At 39.1% G+C, this 19,045-nt stretch overlaps 1 protein-coding gene across 1 annotated transcript in view; it reads right to left on the bottom strand.

Annotated features, from left to right (window-relative positions):
* Nucleotides 1–9,889: 9,889 nt before the first annotated feature.
* Nucleotides 9,890–19,045, bottom strand: part of LOC139204986 (CUB and sushi domain-containing protein 3-like) — a 196,813-nt gene continuing 187,657 nt past the window's right edge. The window contains exons 64-70 of the mRNA XM_070835040.1: nt 16,127–16,306; nt 15,573–15,638; nt 13,648–13,806; nt 13,111–13,223; nt 12,238–12,325; nt 10,777–10,918; nt 9,890–10,049 (exon numbers count right to left, since the gene is read on the bottom strand). Coding sequence (XP_070691141.1) covers nt 9,890–10,049; nt 10,777–10,918; nt 12,238–12,325; nt 13,111–13,223; nt 13,648–13,806; nt 15,573–15,638; nt 16,127–16,306 — 908 coding nt within the window. The remainder of the gene's footprint in view (nt 10,050–10,776; nt 10,919–12,237; nt 12,326–13,110; nt 13,224–13,647; nt 13,807–15,572; nt 15,639–16,126; nt 16,307–19,045) is intronic.

The following is a 19,045-nucleotide window of genomic DNA, read 5'->3' as shown; positions in this document are numbered from 1 at the left end:
AGTATTTTCCATGTACATTTCTTATCAACCAGTTATGGCCAGTGTGCTTTTTCTTTTTGGCTGGATCGGAGAAAAGCATCAAGACAGGGAAGGCAGAAAGTCTAAATAACTAATGGCAGAGGACAACACTGGTCTTCAGCAGAGCACAGGATGAAGGCCAGTGCAGCCACAGAGCAACTTCAGCCTTAAGATATTCTTTTGTACACAACAGCTATGTGCCAACTACGAGGGAACAAAAGCAGGTCACCTCCAGTGTCCGTGTGGAAGATCCTGGACTGTTTTTTAGATTTCTGTTTTTGAACTATAATGTTTTTTTTCCCCTCTGTGTACAATACGCTTCCTGCAGGGTGAGACAGAGAATTAAACAGCATGGGTTCCAGTATCCTGCATGGCATTGCTTATTTGTTACGGCATTAGACAGTCACCAAATACACATAGGAAAATCTACACATTGTGTCTGCATCTGTTACGTTTATGTTAACTTGTTGAAAGTCCAGGGTTAATTTTGCTCACATTTACCTTGCAAAAACATTTTTAGTGAAAACATCATATCTGTGCAGATATTTTTGCACATTATATATGCACATTTTGGTATATTATATCATAATCAAACGTTATCCATTAAGAAACTCTTTCTTTATCTCGGTACATGCTGTGCAGGCATCGTGCACACGCTACACAACTGAAAATATTTCACCAGCACAATGTGATTCTCTGTGTTGCAATTTTTATAAAGCTGCACTTTATTCGAATTTAGCAGCAGAAAGAAACTGTGTGGACTGTGACTAAGACATTCACTTCAAAATCGTTCCCAAGTGACCTTCATTATATGGCTTCAATTGCTTGAATCAATACTAAATGATGCAAAACCGGACAGTGGCACAAAGCTCAGGGATGATCACTCACTCTTGGAAATTTAGTGACCAGATGCCACATGCTCAGGGGAAAAGGAACAGGCAAAAACAGGACTTACTAAACTTTTTCTTTATAAATCTGTGAGCTTTGAGAATTTCGATGACTTAGATGATGCCGCTAAGCCTTGAGCAGAAGGAGAAAAAGTATAAGCCAAGACAAATCTGATGTCCTTGAGTAAGGACTTGAATGACTGCCATAAGTCAATAGATGCCTCATTTACATTAGACTGGGAGGAGATAACACGTGTTCTTACAATGTTGCTCTGGTCCTAACAGACGGTTTAACAAAATTTAGCAAAGAGCCCAACAGAAGTGGCGGCAGACTGCGGGGACAGTTTGGGTCATCCATCAAACAGTCTCTGACATCTGAAGAGAATGCAGCTGCCTCTACACTCCCCACTTCATGCATTATGTTGCATACAAGCACCATAATACACAGACATTTTGTACAATAATCAGTTAGAATGAAAAATGCTCGAAGTCTGCTTCTCCGTATGAGTGATTTTGATAATATCTACTTATTGATAAAATCTGCCAAATCACCCACAAAAACACTGTAAGAATGCAGCTGTGCCCTTTGCGCTTTTGACCTGGGCAGGAGCAGGAAGTACGTCCAAAACTTTCGCACCCGGCGACCCTTTAATAGCTGCTCACACACCACAGCTCACAGCTGTCCTCCCACTAAGGCGCAGTGAAGTTCACGGTTAGTCACCAAAACACTGATGGAGCTAAAATAACGAACTAACGAAATACATAAATAAATAAATACTCCTGTGCGTAGACCTGACACTTAGTTGACACAAATCCCTGTCGTGCACAGCCATGGGTTCTCTCTGGGTGTTGTTTAATGGATAACTTAAGCTGTCCTCTTTCAGAAGGCGCTGCAGGCACCACTGTGGCACATTAACATCAGCAGAAGACCATGCGATTATTCCTCGCAGGACAAATGTGCTCAATCATATGCTCAGATAGGATCATATGTGGCATACTTTCCCCTCCCCTACAGTTTTATGCTGAAATGACTTCCACTTCCCGCCGAGCATGCTTGATAACAAATCCAAAATGTCAGCGTCCTATGATTTATAACACTGTCTTTAACTGAGAGGTTGTATATCATGCCCAACCATTTCATTGACAAGATGAAATGTTGCATATTAATTCATGGCTCCTAAATTCAGCTTCTCTCCCCTCCGTGTGTCTCGCCAAAATGTTGCAGTTTAAAAATCTTTTTCCAAGTGTGTCCTTGTGTGCTTTGAGCTGCTTTATGCAGTTGGAATCTAAAAAGCATATTATCCGACATTCAAGGATGGCAAACCATTTGGTGTGTTATTGCTTTCATACTGTAAGACAGACAGGACCGTGTGTGAATCACTGATCTAGTCTATCAGAAGGGTTTGACTGTTTTTGCTGTCTTGTTTTGGGTAAAAATTAAAGGTAGAACTTAATATGGCAGCGCAGTGGTGCAGTGGTTCGCACTGTCCCCTCAAAGCAGAAGGTTCCAGGTTTGAATCCAGGGTTGAACCTGACATTCAGATAGCTTTACCTGCATTTTTGAGCCTCTTTCTGTGTGCAGTTTGCATGTTCAACCCTTTGCTTGTGTGGGTTTTCTCAGGGTACTCTGGCTTCCTCCCACAGTCCGAAGACATGCAGGTTGGGTTAATTTGTGGCTCTAAGTTGCCCGTAGGTGTGATTGTGGGCGTGAATGGTTGTCTGTCTCTGTGTCAGCCCTGTGATTGACTGGCGACCAGCCCCTCCCCCGCGACCCTGAAGGATAAGTGGTATAAAGAATGGATAGAAGGATGGATGAATATACATAATATTGTATGCAAAATAAAGATCTATATTCCAAAAGTGTTTCTTGGTGTACCATTTGAAGTGCCTTTCAATATCAATGTTCCACAAAAAGCCACTGAGATGTTTTTGGTTTGGGTTTGTTGCAGCATTAACAAAACATAAGTCCAAGAACACAAAGAGAGAGCAGAAGTACTGTTCAGTAATTCTGGCTTCCTGAATAAAATATTACATGTGCTGTTTCAATTATGAAGCCCAATTACTCACTCACAAGCCGGAGTGATCAAAAGCAGACTTCTCTGTTCTGTTGTGGGGTTTCTATTCTCTGGATTTTCCTGCAGGGAATTTTGGGGGAGCGTAGGAGTTTTTTTTTTTTCTTTTTTTTTTATGACTGCTGTGATTGAGGCTTTGAGAGCTGATGAAATTACAATAATGCGCTGTGTGTTTTTAAAGCCGCACTCATGTCCTCCATAAGAATCATCCTCCAAACAACGGAGTACATTACCAGCTTCAAATTAAAGTGTTCAGGATTTGCCTTGTGGGAATAATGTCTTATGTGACAGATGAGATTGGTTGGTCAAAAGCCTGCTTTTCAAAGAACAAGAAAAAGGAAAAAATCTGTTGTGTGCAGCTGCTTACTCCACATCAAACTGAGTCTGCTTCCTTCAGAAGCATGTCACAAGACATTAGAAAAGCTAATTTAGAATATTTCCACAATTAATTGCTGAAGGTTGGAAGCAGCAAGTTGGACACCCTGTGAGCAATTAAATCAAACTTGTCATGTGCTGATAGGAGCCTTGGTGTTCACACTGGGTTTGTGCAGTATATCAAGGTCATATGGATCTGCCTCAAGGCTGGTGCCTGTAATTCCCCTCCCAGGTATCCACTGAACTGCATGTCCAGGAAGGTGTGGATGAAGAGCTATGAGCAGGTGTCACTATAAATATATATCACTTTCCCAATATTTTTACAGTGTGAATCGTACATAACTGGCTGTTTAAAACACATTATCAGCATGTTATCAACTAATTAAGCAGTTAGCCTGGAGCTGTGAACTGTCTCCAGGTTTTGACATTATTCATAGTAAGATTTAATGCGCATCATCAATATGTAGTCAGAAATTATCTCAATTTGTCAATATGCCCCTGCGGCACTATTATAAACCCCTCATAAAGTACATTCATAGCAACTGTCAGGTGCATTAATTGTGTCTGATTCAGATGTGTCAGTGAAGATGCTGAGATGCACTGAATGATGTAACAAACCTACTAAAATGACATTTTAAATGACATCCACAGTGTTAATTTATGATGATTCTAATTCACAAGATTTCTACGCATGTATTCATCTTTATTTCTTTATTTTAAGAGGAAACAAGCCAAAAAGACACGTTTTTAGCTTTAGTCAGTGCGCTGATTGAGAGAGATAAACATGGTTCAAATGTAATTTGATCCAAAATGTTTAATCAGTAAACATTTTGGGAAACATGCGTATTTATTTTCTTGCAGAGAGTTAGATGAAAAGATCAATACCACCCTCATATCCGTATCTCAATCTCAAAATATGAGATGACAGTGAGCAGCTGATTAGCGTAGCCTATCATAAAGAGTTAGGCTGCCTCCAGCCTAAAAAAATCCCAAATGTAAAAATGACAAGTTGAGGCTATTTCTTGCCCATGTAGAGTGACTTCCTGGTGTCTGTGCTGCGGTTGCCCAGCAACCTCAGAAAGATGACAAGAAATAGACATGAGTTTGGCATCCTCTTATCTAACTTGGTAAGAAAGTGTATTTCCCAAAATGTCAAAACATTCCTGTAAAGTTCTCCTGGGAAATGTTTGCTCTTTGGTGAGGTTAGAGAGAAATCTAGCAACACATATAAATTATTCAGATTAAAAGTATGATATCCCGGTAATGTTACATTACATTATGTGCCCATCTTATGATTTATAATGAGACCTGCATAATAATTCAGCATTTATCATGGATGTACAAATTTCTCCCTGTGCTCAGATTCAACAACAGTGATCCAAACCCTCCACCCCAGACACACACTCTTCTCCATGATAGGTTCTGTTGATGGTGCTCACTGACCTAAGTTTAACATTCTTCTATTATTATCAACTGGAGACTTCCTCAATCTACTCAAGGCTATTTCCCAATGGCCGCGTGATTTAACTGTGGGTTAAAAATTTATTTTGCTGAAATGGTTATTGAGGAATTTTCATTATTCATCCCCTTTAAGATTAAAAAGGATATATTGAACTGTATAATTCTTCGAAGTCCTGCTCTCAGAAACGGTTTCACAGAATATTAAATCCCGTACTATTTTCCAAGACATAACCTTTACGTGAATTTCATTGTTACGAGCAGTGAAAATGCTGCTACTTAGTTCACGAATCATTAGGAACTTGTGCTCTTAAAAATTGGCCACATCAAAAGGGATTAAGCTTTTATTTCTTTAGACGTGTGTGTGGGTGAAAATGTTAAGTAAAATCAAAAATATGGATTTTTTTGGTCCAGAGACAATTAAGGCACGACAATCAGGTAGCTTTACCTGCATTTAGTGTGTCAATAACTAATATTTCCCTGAGGTTTTCCTCTCTCAACAGCTTTCCATCTGTATCAAGAACAGCCTGCCACCCTGAGGATATCTGACCAATGACAGAAGAGTGGTTGGAAATGGCTCATTAGTGAAAGACTGAAATATGCAGCGAGAGAGAGGCTAGTTAGTCAACTGACAATGTGGCACATTAGACTAAAAAGATCCGTGAAAGCACACACAACTCATTATGCTTTGACACGCGTTAGGGAAGAAAATCTAACAACTTCACTGGCCTCTGTTTCTCACTGCAAACACGACGTTGTGCAATACAGGATAAAGGAGTGGAAAAACACTCCACCAGTTAGAGGATTCCACCAGCAATGCTCATTTAGATCAATAAAATCCAAGTTCCTGTTGTCTCATTCTGCTGAGAATTAGTATTATGCACAAAACCGCAAGTGTTTCCATCCATCATGCAGTGTGTCAATATTGCTGGCTGTCAATGTTGTGGGGTGTGATTTCACGGTACACATTCAGCCCCTTGATGAAAGTGGAGGAGCGCCACAGGGTATCTGAACATCAGAGGCAGCCAGGAACATCCCTTCATTGTATCCGCACATGCACCTCTGCAGATTGATTTTCTACAGCAGGCACATGCCCACGCCACAAGACCACAAATGCCTTCATGAACAGGACAGTGAAATCAGCTTACTGCACTAACCTGCTCAGTCAACACATCTCTATTGAGCATTTGTAGGATGACATGGTACAAACGGCAGCAGAAGCCCACCGCTGAACACCAGAGAGGCTTCTCAAGGGATTCTCTGACACAGAAACTAGAGCTCTAATGAAGCTATATGCTGTTCTGAGAGCAAATGGGGGGTGAGTCAGTGTTTAGAGGGTGTTATTGTACTACACTGAGCATACAGCCATACTGAACAATCACCCTGAGCCTATTTGACATCTTGGCCTTGTACCAGCTTATATTACATCATCACCCTTTGGGTGAAATCTGCTTGATGAAGCTTCGGAGTATCATCAATGGAAAATCCTTCTAGCAAATATTTCTAATCCATACATGAATCCCAGGCTTAGACTTTAAAGTAACCTGAGTCTGAGTTTCTGTCAGTCTACTGCACATCATTTTATTTTTATGGGTCCTCTTGATGCTTTATTTATTGACCGCTCTGTGATGTGTCACACTCTTTGCATTTTCTTTACTTTGATCCCTGCAATTAGTTTCATCTCAGTCGGTTACATAAAGTACAGACAAACTGTACCCTCCTCATGTTGCCAAGTCTGTGGCAGGTATCCCCCTATTCCACTCCAGTCTGTCACAAAGTGATCTGTTTCTTGAATGTTCTTGTATGAATGTCCAAGTAATAACTTCAACAAACTTCGAGAAGTATAGTAACTTCAACAAACTCTTCTCAGACATACCGCTGTTTTACAGAATCAGACAGTTTCAGTTACAAAAGCACACATGCTGCAGATATCTGTTCTGTGCAAATACTGGGTTGTCTCCCTTGAATGCTTCGATGTTTATATAACGCAAGTAAATAGGCCATAAACGATTAGTTATCAAAATTGCACACTCTGAAGATTTGTTGAAATAAATAAATAAATCAAAATAAAAGCCGTTATTCATCTTACATAAAAACTAAAAGTACTTTCAAATGTTGTTTCACTGCGTGCCACAGCTCTCCCTTTTCTAGAGGAAATCTCATCTATTTGTAACCACTGATGGTGACAGGGAGGCAGGCAAAGTGAAACTCAGAGAAGTACTAATACTGCACTTGGACTGCTCTTGAATGTGAAGATGCGGATGATGGGATTTCAATATATGCTACCATTTCACTTCTTTAAATATGTGCTTTATAGGTTGCAACTGAATTTGTGCTTACACCAGGTGTAAATGTTACAGCAGGATTATTGGCCATAATGCATTGCTATAGGCAGTCTTTAAAGATCTGCAGTGTCCCTTGAACAGAGATATTATCAGTGCTAGTCCTATTTTGGCTAAAGCAAGCAGTGGTCAGCAAGTGGAAAACTCATTAAAATATCTGTAAAGGTGCAACGAAGAGCAGCAGCAGACTCAATGATAAAAGCTCTCTGGTTAATATACTGCAACAACTCTTCTTACACTGCAAATACTGTAGCAGAGTACAGAGTTTCAGAGTTGGCTAAACCAACAACTATCGATAAATGAGAGTAGCAACATCGAAGTTCGTTATTTCATATTTTATATATAAATTAAGGATTTATACATTGCTGATAAAGAAAAAAATACAAAACATTTTTTGATCTTACATGACATTTACATGTGAAATTTTACACAACATATTCAATAACTTACAAATGCTTTATTTGCATAAAAAATATATCTCTTTACAAAAGTTTTGTAATATTTACATATTCATATACACAGGTTTTTGAATGGGATAACAATTGTGTGGTACATTTAAAAGCATTCTACTCTACTCTGGAGTCTGATGTGAGACTGACTTGCCGTATACTGTTTACTTGATGCACTTTTTCTCATCCATAAGAAATATGACCTCGCAAAATATATTACATATTGATAACACAAGACATCTGTCCAAAGAATGCCATCAAGTATCAAAACTGTATAAATGTACAAAATGTAACAGCAATGACGGGAATCAACATAGTGATACAAAGCAATATAGCAGCAATTGCTATACTGGATAACTTTTTGTCAACATGCACAGGTATGAAACTATGAGCTGCTTTTCAAACACACCTCTTCTTAGATAAACCTTCAGAGCTGACGTCACTCAGCTAAATCATTGCTAACTGTGCAGATAGATACACTGATGTACAGTTTTACTAATGCAATAAATGTTATGTCTTCCTTAAAAACATATGCCAATACAGTATTCAAGGCACTGCAATGATGTAGAAATGTGATGACAGTGTCAAATTCATTTTTCGTTTTTAAAAGATGGATGGACTTGGATGATCGTACGATACTGATTGTGGCTCATGTTTAAGTGTGCAAATTCTTCTCATGTATACTGTACATTTGTTGGCAGAAGCTAATGGTTCAGTAAGACAATGAAATAACCATTTGTATCAGTGGGTGTCAATAAAATAGGCCAAGGCCGTGTACTCATCAAGAGTCTCGGGGTAGGAGTGGGGTTCAGGTCATTTACTGTCTAAGGCACGGTTTCCCAAAAGAATTGTAGAACAACTGCTCAAGCTTATGAAAAACCAGAGATGATGTGGAAGTTGCACTTGGAATTACTTTAAAGTAAGGCAGGCGCATGCCAAAAACTCTTACTAACATAAAACAAGACAGCAAGCTTCATTCGACCTCAGACTGCCCACTCACACATCTTTGCATTTTGATTTACTGACATCCAGGCTTCAATAAACTTCTGGGAAACCTGGCCAACTGCGGGTACTGTGCACTTATTATATTATATTCTCAACTTTCATTTAATAAAACCTGAAATAATTAAGGAAGGAGCTCCTACTTTGAGATTCTTGATGTATACAGACTCAAGGCTGGGGTTAATTCCCTCCAATTTTGGTTTATTTGGGACACATAAAGACTCTGGACGCTGGAAAATCATAATAAGAAAAACCTAAAAATCAGTTATCAGAAGGATTTCAATAACTTAAGAACATATTAAATAGATGGATGATCTGATTACAGCCCCACTTGACCAATACACTGAAAAGTACAGTATGCCTTGACGAAAGTCTCAGACTAGTCAGCATTTTAAACTCTCATATTTAAAGAATATTTCTGTCATAAATATTCATTGCACACAACTTGATAATAAACCCTAATGTGGACTATATCTCAGGTGAAGAAAATGTACTCTATTGTTGTCAGAGAACCTGCACTGTAACAATAAAAGCCCTAGCATTCCCAGTGGCACTCGGAAAATTGTACTGCACTTCAGTAATTAAATCCCTGGCCATATATTTTGTCAGTAGGAGGTACCATCCAATTAAGAGGTATAATTGACCATATAACTTTGAACAGACTACAGCACCGATACTATTCAATGAGAGGCAGTTTCTTTTCTACTCCCTCATCTCCTCTCACACACCCCACTGCTTAGAAAATAGACTCTACAGATTACACTGATCAACTCACAGTTAAGAGGCTCCTTACCTCCATATGTAAAAATAACTCATCAGGATGAACGTGAGACCGAGACAAAAACAAAAAAATAAAGGGGGGCTAGATCTGGGCCGTTTTCTTGAAAAGAGAAAATTAATTTTTCATTTGGCATTGTGGAGTAACCCCTAAATATTCATACTACAGAGCATAAAATACTCTATTTTATCTATATGCCACTGGCTCTGTTATTCATAAAGCCAACACTCACAGAGTGTAAAAAACACTTCTCTTCACCGAACTACGGGAAGACTTGGAAAGGTGTGGGACCTCCTCTTGCTCTCTCATTAATCTTTGAGACTCTGTATACAATTTGTTGCAACTGCCATTACGTGTTGCTGAAAGTGTGCTTTATGTTTCTGTGTCTTTGTCGTATGTCATCAGAAACAGGGAAAATAGAAATGTCTATGTATTTTCATGTTATGCAAACAAGGAGAAGTGACATTCTCCCTCTCTCCTTCTGCCTTTCTCTCATGCTCAGTTGACATCAAACCATGGTGCAGATGGTGTTGAGGTTGGGGTCAAAGCGGACAACCTTCCCCTCAGCAGCTTTTGTGTTTGTGTTGTACATGGGATTCTCAAAAGTGGCCTGTCCATTGTTGTTCTCATGAACAGAACATCCTGTGTACTGCGCTTTATCTGTTTTCCTGCAGAAAAAACGGAGGTTGATTATTAGTTGAGAGACGGTATCCCAATTATCTCCCCTCCTTCCAATCCAATAAACATGTTTCCATTATCTTGGTGTGGACAGCTGCAGTAGGTAAATGAGGCTGAATGCTAATAATGGTTGAAAAGATCAGTCAGAGGAGCTCTATGCCAGTTCACTGGTAACTAACATAATGAGTGCAAAATATTTGCATGTCACAGCCTCTCCGTGCATGTGTTTAAATCATGACAAGCTCCATACACATACCAATGTGGACATACAGTACAATATATATTAATAAATTAAAGTTATTCTCATTACAAATATCTGACATATGCTGCTGTATAATGCGGTTTGAATGGTAACACGTTGACTAATGTTGCATCATGCTTTGAAGCCTCTCACAAGTAAGCTACTGTATCCAGTGAAGAACCCTTTCTGCAGTAAAGCAGGTTGTGGAAGTGGGCCACAGTGTACTATCCACTTCATATTGAAGTGCATTTCCTTTGGCTGCAACTACACAAACATCTATATAAATCTGGGTTTCTAAAACTTTTTCAACGTCAAACCTGTGGTAGGTAACTTTAACACTCAACGTAGGACACACCCTCATGAAAACGCACTACTTTCTTCCTCATGTGGGAGGCAAACGGATATATACTATAGCACAGGAGCAAATACATTTAGGTCCCTAACTACTACGGAAGACTCTATGATACAATACATACCGTTGTTTGTAGAGATAAAAACCAAGGCCTGCAAAGATGAGGGCAAAGAAAGGCACAAGGATAGCGACAGCAACAGAACTGCTGTTAGTGGAGCCGTTGGTTTCAGGGTCAGTGAGCGTAACGTTCTCTCTCACACTCAAACCTAGGAGAAAAAAAATAATTCTGTTAAGCCAAAGACTATAGAAAACAATCAATATACAGAATATATGCAGATTAAGAAAATGGCACAAACAGTGGAAAAACAAGCCGGAGTAATAGAAAGATACGTATCATCTGCTGGCGACGATAATGATGTTGATGACGATGATAATGAAGAGGAAGATGATCACAATGATGAGACGATGGAGACGCAGCAGCCAGTTGATAAAGACGACGACCATTATGATCATACTGATAACGATCACTGCGGTGTGATAATCTCGTTGAAGACAGTCATGAGATGATGACAACAGGAATATTGAGCACAAGGAAATGAAGGACACCGATGCGGAAGGGACTAATCTACTCCGGGTGATAGGAGTGTGACAAAAGGTGGCTGACAGCAGACAACACATTATCAGTGTATGTATGCTGTCAATACAGAGCAAATATTATGTGGCTTTACTGTTGAAAAACAATGTGTTATAGCTGGGTTACAAATGAAGTATCGCTATTAACCCAGACTCATTAAAATATATCATTTCCATAGCAACAGTGGTACTGGAGAGAAAACGAAGACTCCGTTTGGTCTCAGCTTGCCTTTTAGAAAAAACTGCTTTAAATGAAACATGTTTTAACATTTTGTTTGTTCTTACAAAATCCCCCATGTTTACTCTCTCCATGTGGAAGGAGAATAATTGATCTCACACTGGCAGTCAAGGATCTATTCACACTGAAGGAAAAAATATGTACATGAAAAGGGTGTTTTTTTATGTCTCAACAAAATCGGATCATACTGTAATGTAATCAGGATTTGCAATGCAATAGAAATTAAAGAGCCCCTTCAGAAATGTTTTAAAACATTCAATTACTTTGCTAAAAAAGAATCTTAAAATGGCATCCATTTCATCTCCCTCATTGAAAACTTCACAATATAGGAACATGAGATTTTTAATTTCCAAACTTCTACTGATAAACCCCAATCTTTCTGTGTATGTTTGCTGAAGGCTTCAAATTACCATAAGTTGTTATGTTGTATAAGTTGCACACTGGAGCACGAATGGCTTCTAAACTAGTTGTGATGTCACAAATCATGCTTGTATGCATTCATCTCCAATAACAGATTTTAGGTGAGCGCAAAGAAACTGTTTTGGCAAATGAATATGAAAACAGCCTTCTTTTGTCGACCTCTGCTCATGCACCACTCATGCCCAATAAGCAGAACACATCTTTTTGAGAGGAGTGGGGGCTTAAATAGGATCTCTTTACTTTTATGAATATGAAAGATGGCAGTGAAGTTATTGTATCTGAAACGACACATACCAAGCCTCTGTAGTCCAAACTGTCCATAGTCTTTACCCTGTATGAAGCCTTGGAACACATAACTGCCACCTTCAGGCTCAGCTGAAACCTAGCAGGAAAAAAACCAATGCAGAGGAACAGTTCATTTTGCTTCAACTGCATGAATAAAATCTGATTTTTCTTGGCACCAAAGAAGATGTCGCATCTATGCCACACCACATCAAAAACTACATATACTGTATTTAGTACAATGATCAACACATTCTGTCATGCTATATTCAAAAATAACAACTTTGTTTTTTGAAGCCCTGCTCTGGAAGCAGTGTGCTATCAATAGCTCAGCGGTGTGCAGTCACCTGTCACACGTTGTTATTAGGTGGACCTTGAAGTTTATTTTAGAGGAGGAACTTCAATTCCACCAACAAAAATTGTCCCGCAGTCGTTCCAGGTCTCTTAGATGTCAGGTGTGTGCCTGAGCTTATTCAGCAAGTTGTCAATGCAGGAATGCTGTAATGATTCATACGGAAGGCCTCGTACATCTGATGTACAGCCAATGTAAATATGTGTAAACAAAAACAGACAAGACGCTGGCAAATTACTATTCTGCTTCTTGTCACAGTTTCTTCACATGTATTGTGTTTTTTTCACTCCGTGTTGGCACAGTCAGTCGGATGAGAAAACACTAATAATGAGGAAACATTGGCTTGATTCAGTCCAAAGAAGGCTTATTTTTGGCTCCCAAGTAGTTGCACTCCGTTGCCTATAAATATCTAACTTGTCTGTCAGACTGAACAAAATAAATAAATAAATAGAATAAAATAAAAGACAGTCACAGCTCTTGGTTATTTTCAAAAGATCACTGGCCAGCTGCTTCAAATTCCTGCGTATACTCACAAATCCGTCCATTGCCCAGGTCTCATCAGTAATCCTGCTCAAGGAGCTGTGGGCCAGCGCTCTCATCTGGTACAGCAGGAGCATTAACCGTGCCTCCTGGTACTTGTACACTCCTACAAGGCAGAGGACAACAGGCAATGTGAGAAATGATGTGAATAAGAAATGAGATAATATGAGTGTGGGGGGAAATTATAAAAGAAGGAAAAAAAGAAAGAGAAGCGGAGATAAGTAAGGAGAGGAAATAAAGAGCAAGAGAGAAGAGAAGCAGCGAGAGAAGATGAGATGAGGAAACCGCCGTGGGAGGAGGGGAGGAGACGAGTGACTGGAGTGGGCAGTTAGTCAGTCAGTGCAGACTAATACATCCGTCTTTAGAGCCAATAGTTAATTTCCAGTCTCATGCATGAGATCATTTGTTGATTGACTGATTGACATGAGGCACCCTCAAAATAAATGGAAGTGACACACAGAGGTAGTGAGAGGAGGAGAGGAGAGGCGGAGGGGAGGAAGCAGAAGACAGATGATTTATAGATGACTCACCAGAGAGCAGAAACTCCATGCTACTGTCGGTTAAAGTTACATTGACTTTTCCCGTTGTGGCATTAAAGCTTGTGACTGTCAAAGTCATCGGCTGTTTCTGGCCTTTGTAATCATAGGAACCCTTCCAGATGAAGTCAGGGGCAAAGACGTCGTCAGGGACTTCAGAAAGAAAAAAGAAAAAAAAATCAAAGAAAACTTTTTAAATAATGCCATTAAAACAAGATTGTACAAGATCTGAAAAAGGTGCATAGGTGGAAGTTATCATTCCTACGGACCAGCTGTGTCTAACATGTATAATTTATAAGAAACATCATATCAGTAATATGTTTTAATGCAAGCTGAATACTTGCACCCACACTGCAAAATGATAATTAGATATGTAGTGGAGTCAACATATCAAACAGCTGATAACAGCCTTTTCATTCAATTTGAATAATATCATCTTCCTTATATGCTTCGACAATCTCATATAATTATAGTCAAATACATTCTGAAAGAGATAATTTTAGACTCACTGTGCAAACTTGGCAGAACTTTTATAAAAGTCTTATACTGATAAAACTTATTGTAGCACTTTCACAGCACAGCCATTATCTATCTCATTATCTACAGTCACATATCCTTGCAAAAAGGTAACTTACAATAGTCATAATAATTACCTTGTATTTGTTAGACAATTTTCAGTTATAGTTGGCACAACAACAAGTTAAAGTTTAAGCTCTGGAAAGGGGACTTAGATGTCAGCTAACATTTTGTTACTGTACATCACTTTGTTAAAGGTCATTGCTCATAGCTTATAACTTTGTATGATACAAATGAAGCAACAGTAAAATGTAACTGTACAAGCTATAAATACTAGTGGCACTTCCTCTACAGTCCAATCTCACCTTCCTGGGTAAATTTGATCCGTTTACCCAGAACACTGGCTGAGTACATTGTACCGCGCTGGTCTTAACGATATGGTAGTCTTGACGATACCAATGGAAAATCTCTGACTAGTGCATTTTTAGGTTTTACTGACTACCTTTAAAGAAAGAAAGAATCTGCAGCCATGCTAGTGGCTCTGTGACGCTGGACTTTTGTACAGCACTGCTTTGAGCGAAATGCTGATGCTTGCAAATTTGATTGTTTGGAGAAAATACAAAAAAAGTGGCGGACGGACTAATCAACCATCAGACCAACAGGACAAAGATGAAATCTGTCTGATCACATTTAGGGTTGACACTTTCATACACAAACCATCAATACAGTACAAACAAATTGTAATTATTTGTTTCTTTGTATAACAATAATCTTAACCAGCACATTTTTAATATTCTTTTAGCACATTACAATGCTCATTGACACTCAAGGCAGATTAAGTGCCTTTTGAATATTTCCATCATAAATACAGAGCACTATCTCGGCCAGTTACATGCATGTATTATCATATAATTAAAAAAAGTAATTACCTTGTTGAACTAATATTTTTCAATTAAAGACTAATTACATTGTTTGTGTTAAGTAGAATTTGTACTTATCATGACCTGTTAATATTTTCTGGAACTAATTATCTTTTTGTAAAAATTATTTAGTCTTTACCCAATTATTTAATATTAATTCGAAAGAACCACATATGTAACTGCAAGAGAGCCACAACATGTTATGTCCATGATGTAAATGATACACACAAGGTCCTATATTATACTTAGAGATACAGTGTTGAGACTGAGAACCTATGAAGACAAACTTTTATGGTTTTGAGGACTATATACACAGATTTAGCCACCGTATAAGACCCGAAGACAATAAAACCTACAGCACACACTGCAGAGTGAATGCAATAGCAGACAGAAACATTCCTATAGCTGATGCTAATGCCATCAAAAGATATATACAAGACTGCTGACTTCTATGGCTAACCGTTTTTACAATTAAAAACTCACCATTTATTTTAGGGCTCGGTGTCCCTGGTATGGGTTTGACAGTCTTCTCATCTGATTTGGAACCAGCTGCAGACGAACATAAATATGTATGTCAAAGAGATGTAGTGATACACAGCAAGGCTTTAACAGCTGGGGGATGTTTGAGAAGTAAACACTGCTAAACTGTAACATGCTGCATGCATTAAACTTTCCTCACTTTAGAAAGATCTCTGGTGGCTCAGTTCTAACAAACATTTAGAAATCAACACACATGAAAAAACCAGCATACTGCAAATAGTTGCCAGTACATTAATACAGCCGGTTTCCAGAGAACATCACAGAAACCACAATGTCTTTTTATATGTGATTAGAGGTTTATTTGAATTAATCAGTGAGCAGTAGTGCAAATGCCACGTTTGAAATACTAAGCCTATGCACAAGTATGCATTCCACTAAAACCCCTACTCTCCACATTTATGCATAATCTTCTTGAACATATTCATTTTTATTCCATCCCCCTTCTTCCCAACATCTTCTCTTTCTTCTGCCCTCGCAGACCTCTGCCGACCACGTACCTCTGCAGACAGGCACCTTGCCAGTCCAGCTGCCGTCAGAGCGGCAGACACGGTGCTCTGAACCCCCAGAGAGGAAGTAACCTGGCTGACAGGTGTACACAAGGGTGTAACCGTAGGCCGGCAGGTCTAGACCCACAACGTCAGCGTTGGCTGGGCTCCGTGGCTGCTTACAGGAGTGAGCTGGAAAGCAAGCAGGGGGCAGAAATGTTAGGAAAAACACATCTACACCCACACACACATACAAATGAAGCCAGATACTCACTGTCATGTGCGTGCGTGCGTGCGTGTCTACACACACACACACACACACACACACAGACAGACGTACAGATAGACAGGCAGATAATTAAGCACTCACTGGGGGGAGAGAGATGGAGAGATAGGGGAGGGTCAGACAAAAAGGATAAAAAATGAACCACACATATTTTACTATTTAACTGAGTCCAGGGGGCTATTAGGGAGCGTATCAATACTTTAACATCTCTAATTTCTTTTCTGATATGTATATAGGCTTGGGAGATACACTGTTTAATTTTAGACTCAATTAGCCGGCAAAATGAGGAGAGCTTTAGTCAAAACAATAACTGTGTGAACTGTTGAAAATCATTTACCCATAACCTCGGATTGCAATTCAGCAATAGTTGGACAAAACATTTTGAGTTGCTTTTGTATTTCTTCAACTAATCAAAATTTTCAAGGGTGAGACTAAACTAGACTAAGCCCACTGGTGTCCTTGGTGAACAGTGCTGAGGTGAATGTTATTGTAAATCCTGCTAGAGCCTTCTCCATCATGAGCATGTGCATACAGGTTGCAAGGTCACTTGTGGACACTGGAAGGAACCAGAATGTTGACTGAAATAATTGGCAAATAGGAGGCTTTCAAGTGCAGCACATTTTCTGGAAGTCAGACCAGTATGACCTGAAGAGTTTGAGCTCACTGGAAATCAACAAACAACCACTAAATTATAAGTGCATGTCTTGCTGGATCTGTTGGGACTGTGACTTTTCTTGGTTGACTTTTCTTGACATTCATAGCTTATTAAATTATTCTGTGTCTCAAAACACAAGAACTTCTTGGCATGCTGATATAAGTTAGTGTTGAAGAGCTTTTGTTGAATCAGAAATGTTGGACAAAAGCTGTTACTGCTGTGTTGCCAAAACAACAGCCTCTTACAGACCATATTAAGTATTTTCATTCTCTCATGGGTGGGTTGAGTATACTTCGTTTCATTTTTCACATCAACAAACTCTTCAGAAAACAAAAATTTATGCAAATCACCCAGTGCCACCAAAACACTGAGGGGTTGAACATTTAGGCTCTGAGGCATCAACAATAATGCGAAAATAGGGAAATAATTTTGCAGCTTGTGAGTGAAAGAATATGTTGCCAGCTGTCAAATGGGAGACAGCTGCAACTGAGTCACAGTACCAAATTGGTCCTTCATGGCATCTTAATGGCATTAGTGGCAATAGGGTGTGGAAGGGATGCCAGGATGAAACCCAGTCTCTCGGCTTTATAAAAGACAGGGATGGATATTACATTGACTAGTGTTTAATCTGGTTATATTATATGTGTGTATGTGTCAGAAGACATACATTAATCAGTGCTCTAGAAAATAAAACTGGTACATCAAGGTGAAAGTTGTGTCCTGGAACCCAGCAGGATACTTATCTTATGCATAGTTACACAGGAGCTATAACACTTTATGCATACGTTAAGAAAGATTGATGAAGAAAGCTCAAGGGCAACTGTTTAAGTCACATGTATGTGATATCCAGAGCTTTTTTCTAATGCTGTATCCATTTACAGCGCAAGAAAGAAGAAAAACTATTTCTTGTAGATATCAAGTCTAGAGATGTAAATAAATAAATACATAGATAAATGATTAAATAAACTCCCTTTCCACTTCCCGAGAACAAGTCTATAACCCATTTAAAATGACAAACTGTCAGCACATGTCCAGAGTGGTAGTAGAGTTTGTAGACCATGAATACTGAAGACACTTACAAGGCCGATGAATTGTTGTATCAAAGACATGTCATATCCTTCATCAAGTTCTGTTGACAGGACCATGTTTATTTACACTTCAAACAGCCCAGAAGACTTTCCTCCTGAGATTACATAAGGCCTCAAAAGACATTTTCAGGTTTTCTGTCACAAAACAGCATGTAATGTTCTCAGTTCAAATTTGGTATCTCTGATAGAGACAGGGTGCATTAGTTAGGGACGCAGACAGACAGACAGAGACAGATAGAGGCAGACACACAGAGACAGCCCTGCTGATGGATTTCTGTTCTGTGGCCAGCAACAGATAGCACCAGCAGGCCACGGTCAAGAGGACAAAGTTAACTTCTGAATTGTTACTTTTTTTAAGGCAATCTTCTTAGAAGGTGCTGGTCAGAGGTTAGGCTTGCACATAAATGTGGTGTTTAGTCTGGCAGTGTTTTAGTTAATGTTGGCAGTATTTCTGGCTTGCTCAAGGCACACTTCCTAAACTTGTTATAATCCTCAATGGCACCCTCAAATCTTCAGATGTCAATGTTAATACTTTGGAAGTCAAAACTATACATTTTTTAGTTTAAAAACATCAAGGTGAGCTGGAAAGAAATTTGCGGATTTGGGGTGAGTACCTGGAAGCAAAAATATTAATATGATAGAAAGGTAATGTTATTAAGATCCAGTGATATTAAAGTGTGACTTGTACCCGTTGCATCTATTACATTTATTGTGCTGATAATGCCTCCGGGTTTTTGCTCTCGCCCGCAGTACAAGATTGGTTGGCTTCACTTTTAAATCCATTTAAGTGGCTTCACAGTAACAGAGGACCATTTAATCATAGAGAAAGGTATTTTAGAGGATTTATATTTGTTTTGACCAAGGGTCAACACAGAGTGTTGGACCCATACAAAAGCACTCAT

The sequence above is a fragment of the Pempheris klunzingeri genome, chromosome 8, assembly GCF_042242105.1.
Source record: "Pempheris klunzingeri isolate RE-2024b chromosome 8, fPemKlu1.hap1, whole genome shotgun sequence".
Classification (NCBI taxonomy): Eukaryota; Metazoa; Chordata; class Actinopteri; order Acropomatiformes; family Pempheridae; genus Pempheris; species Pempheris klunzingeri.
The sequence above is the reverse complement of the archived record's forward strand: the minus strand, read 5'-3'. Positions and strand labels throughout refer to the sequence as shown.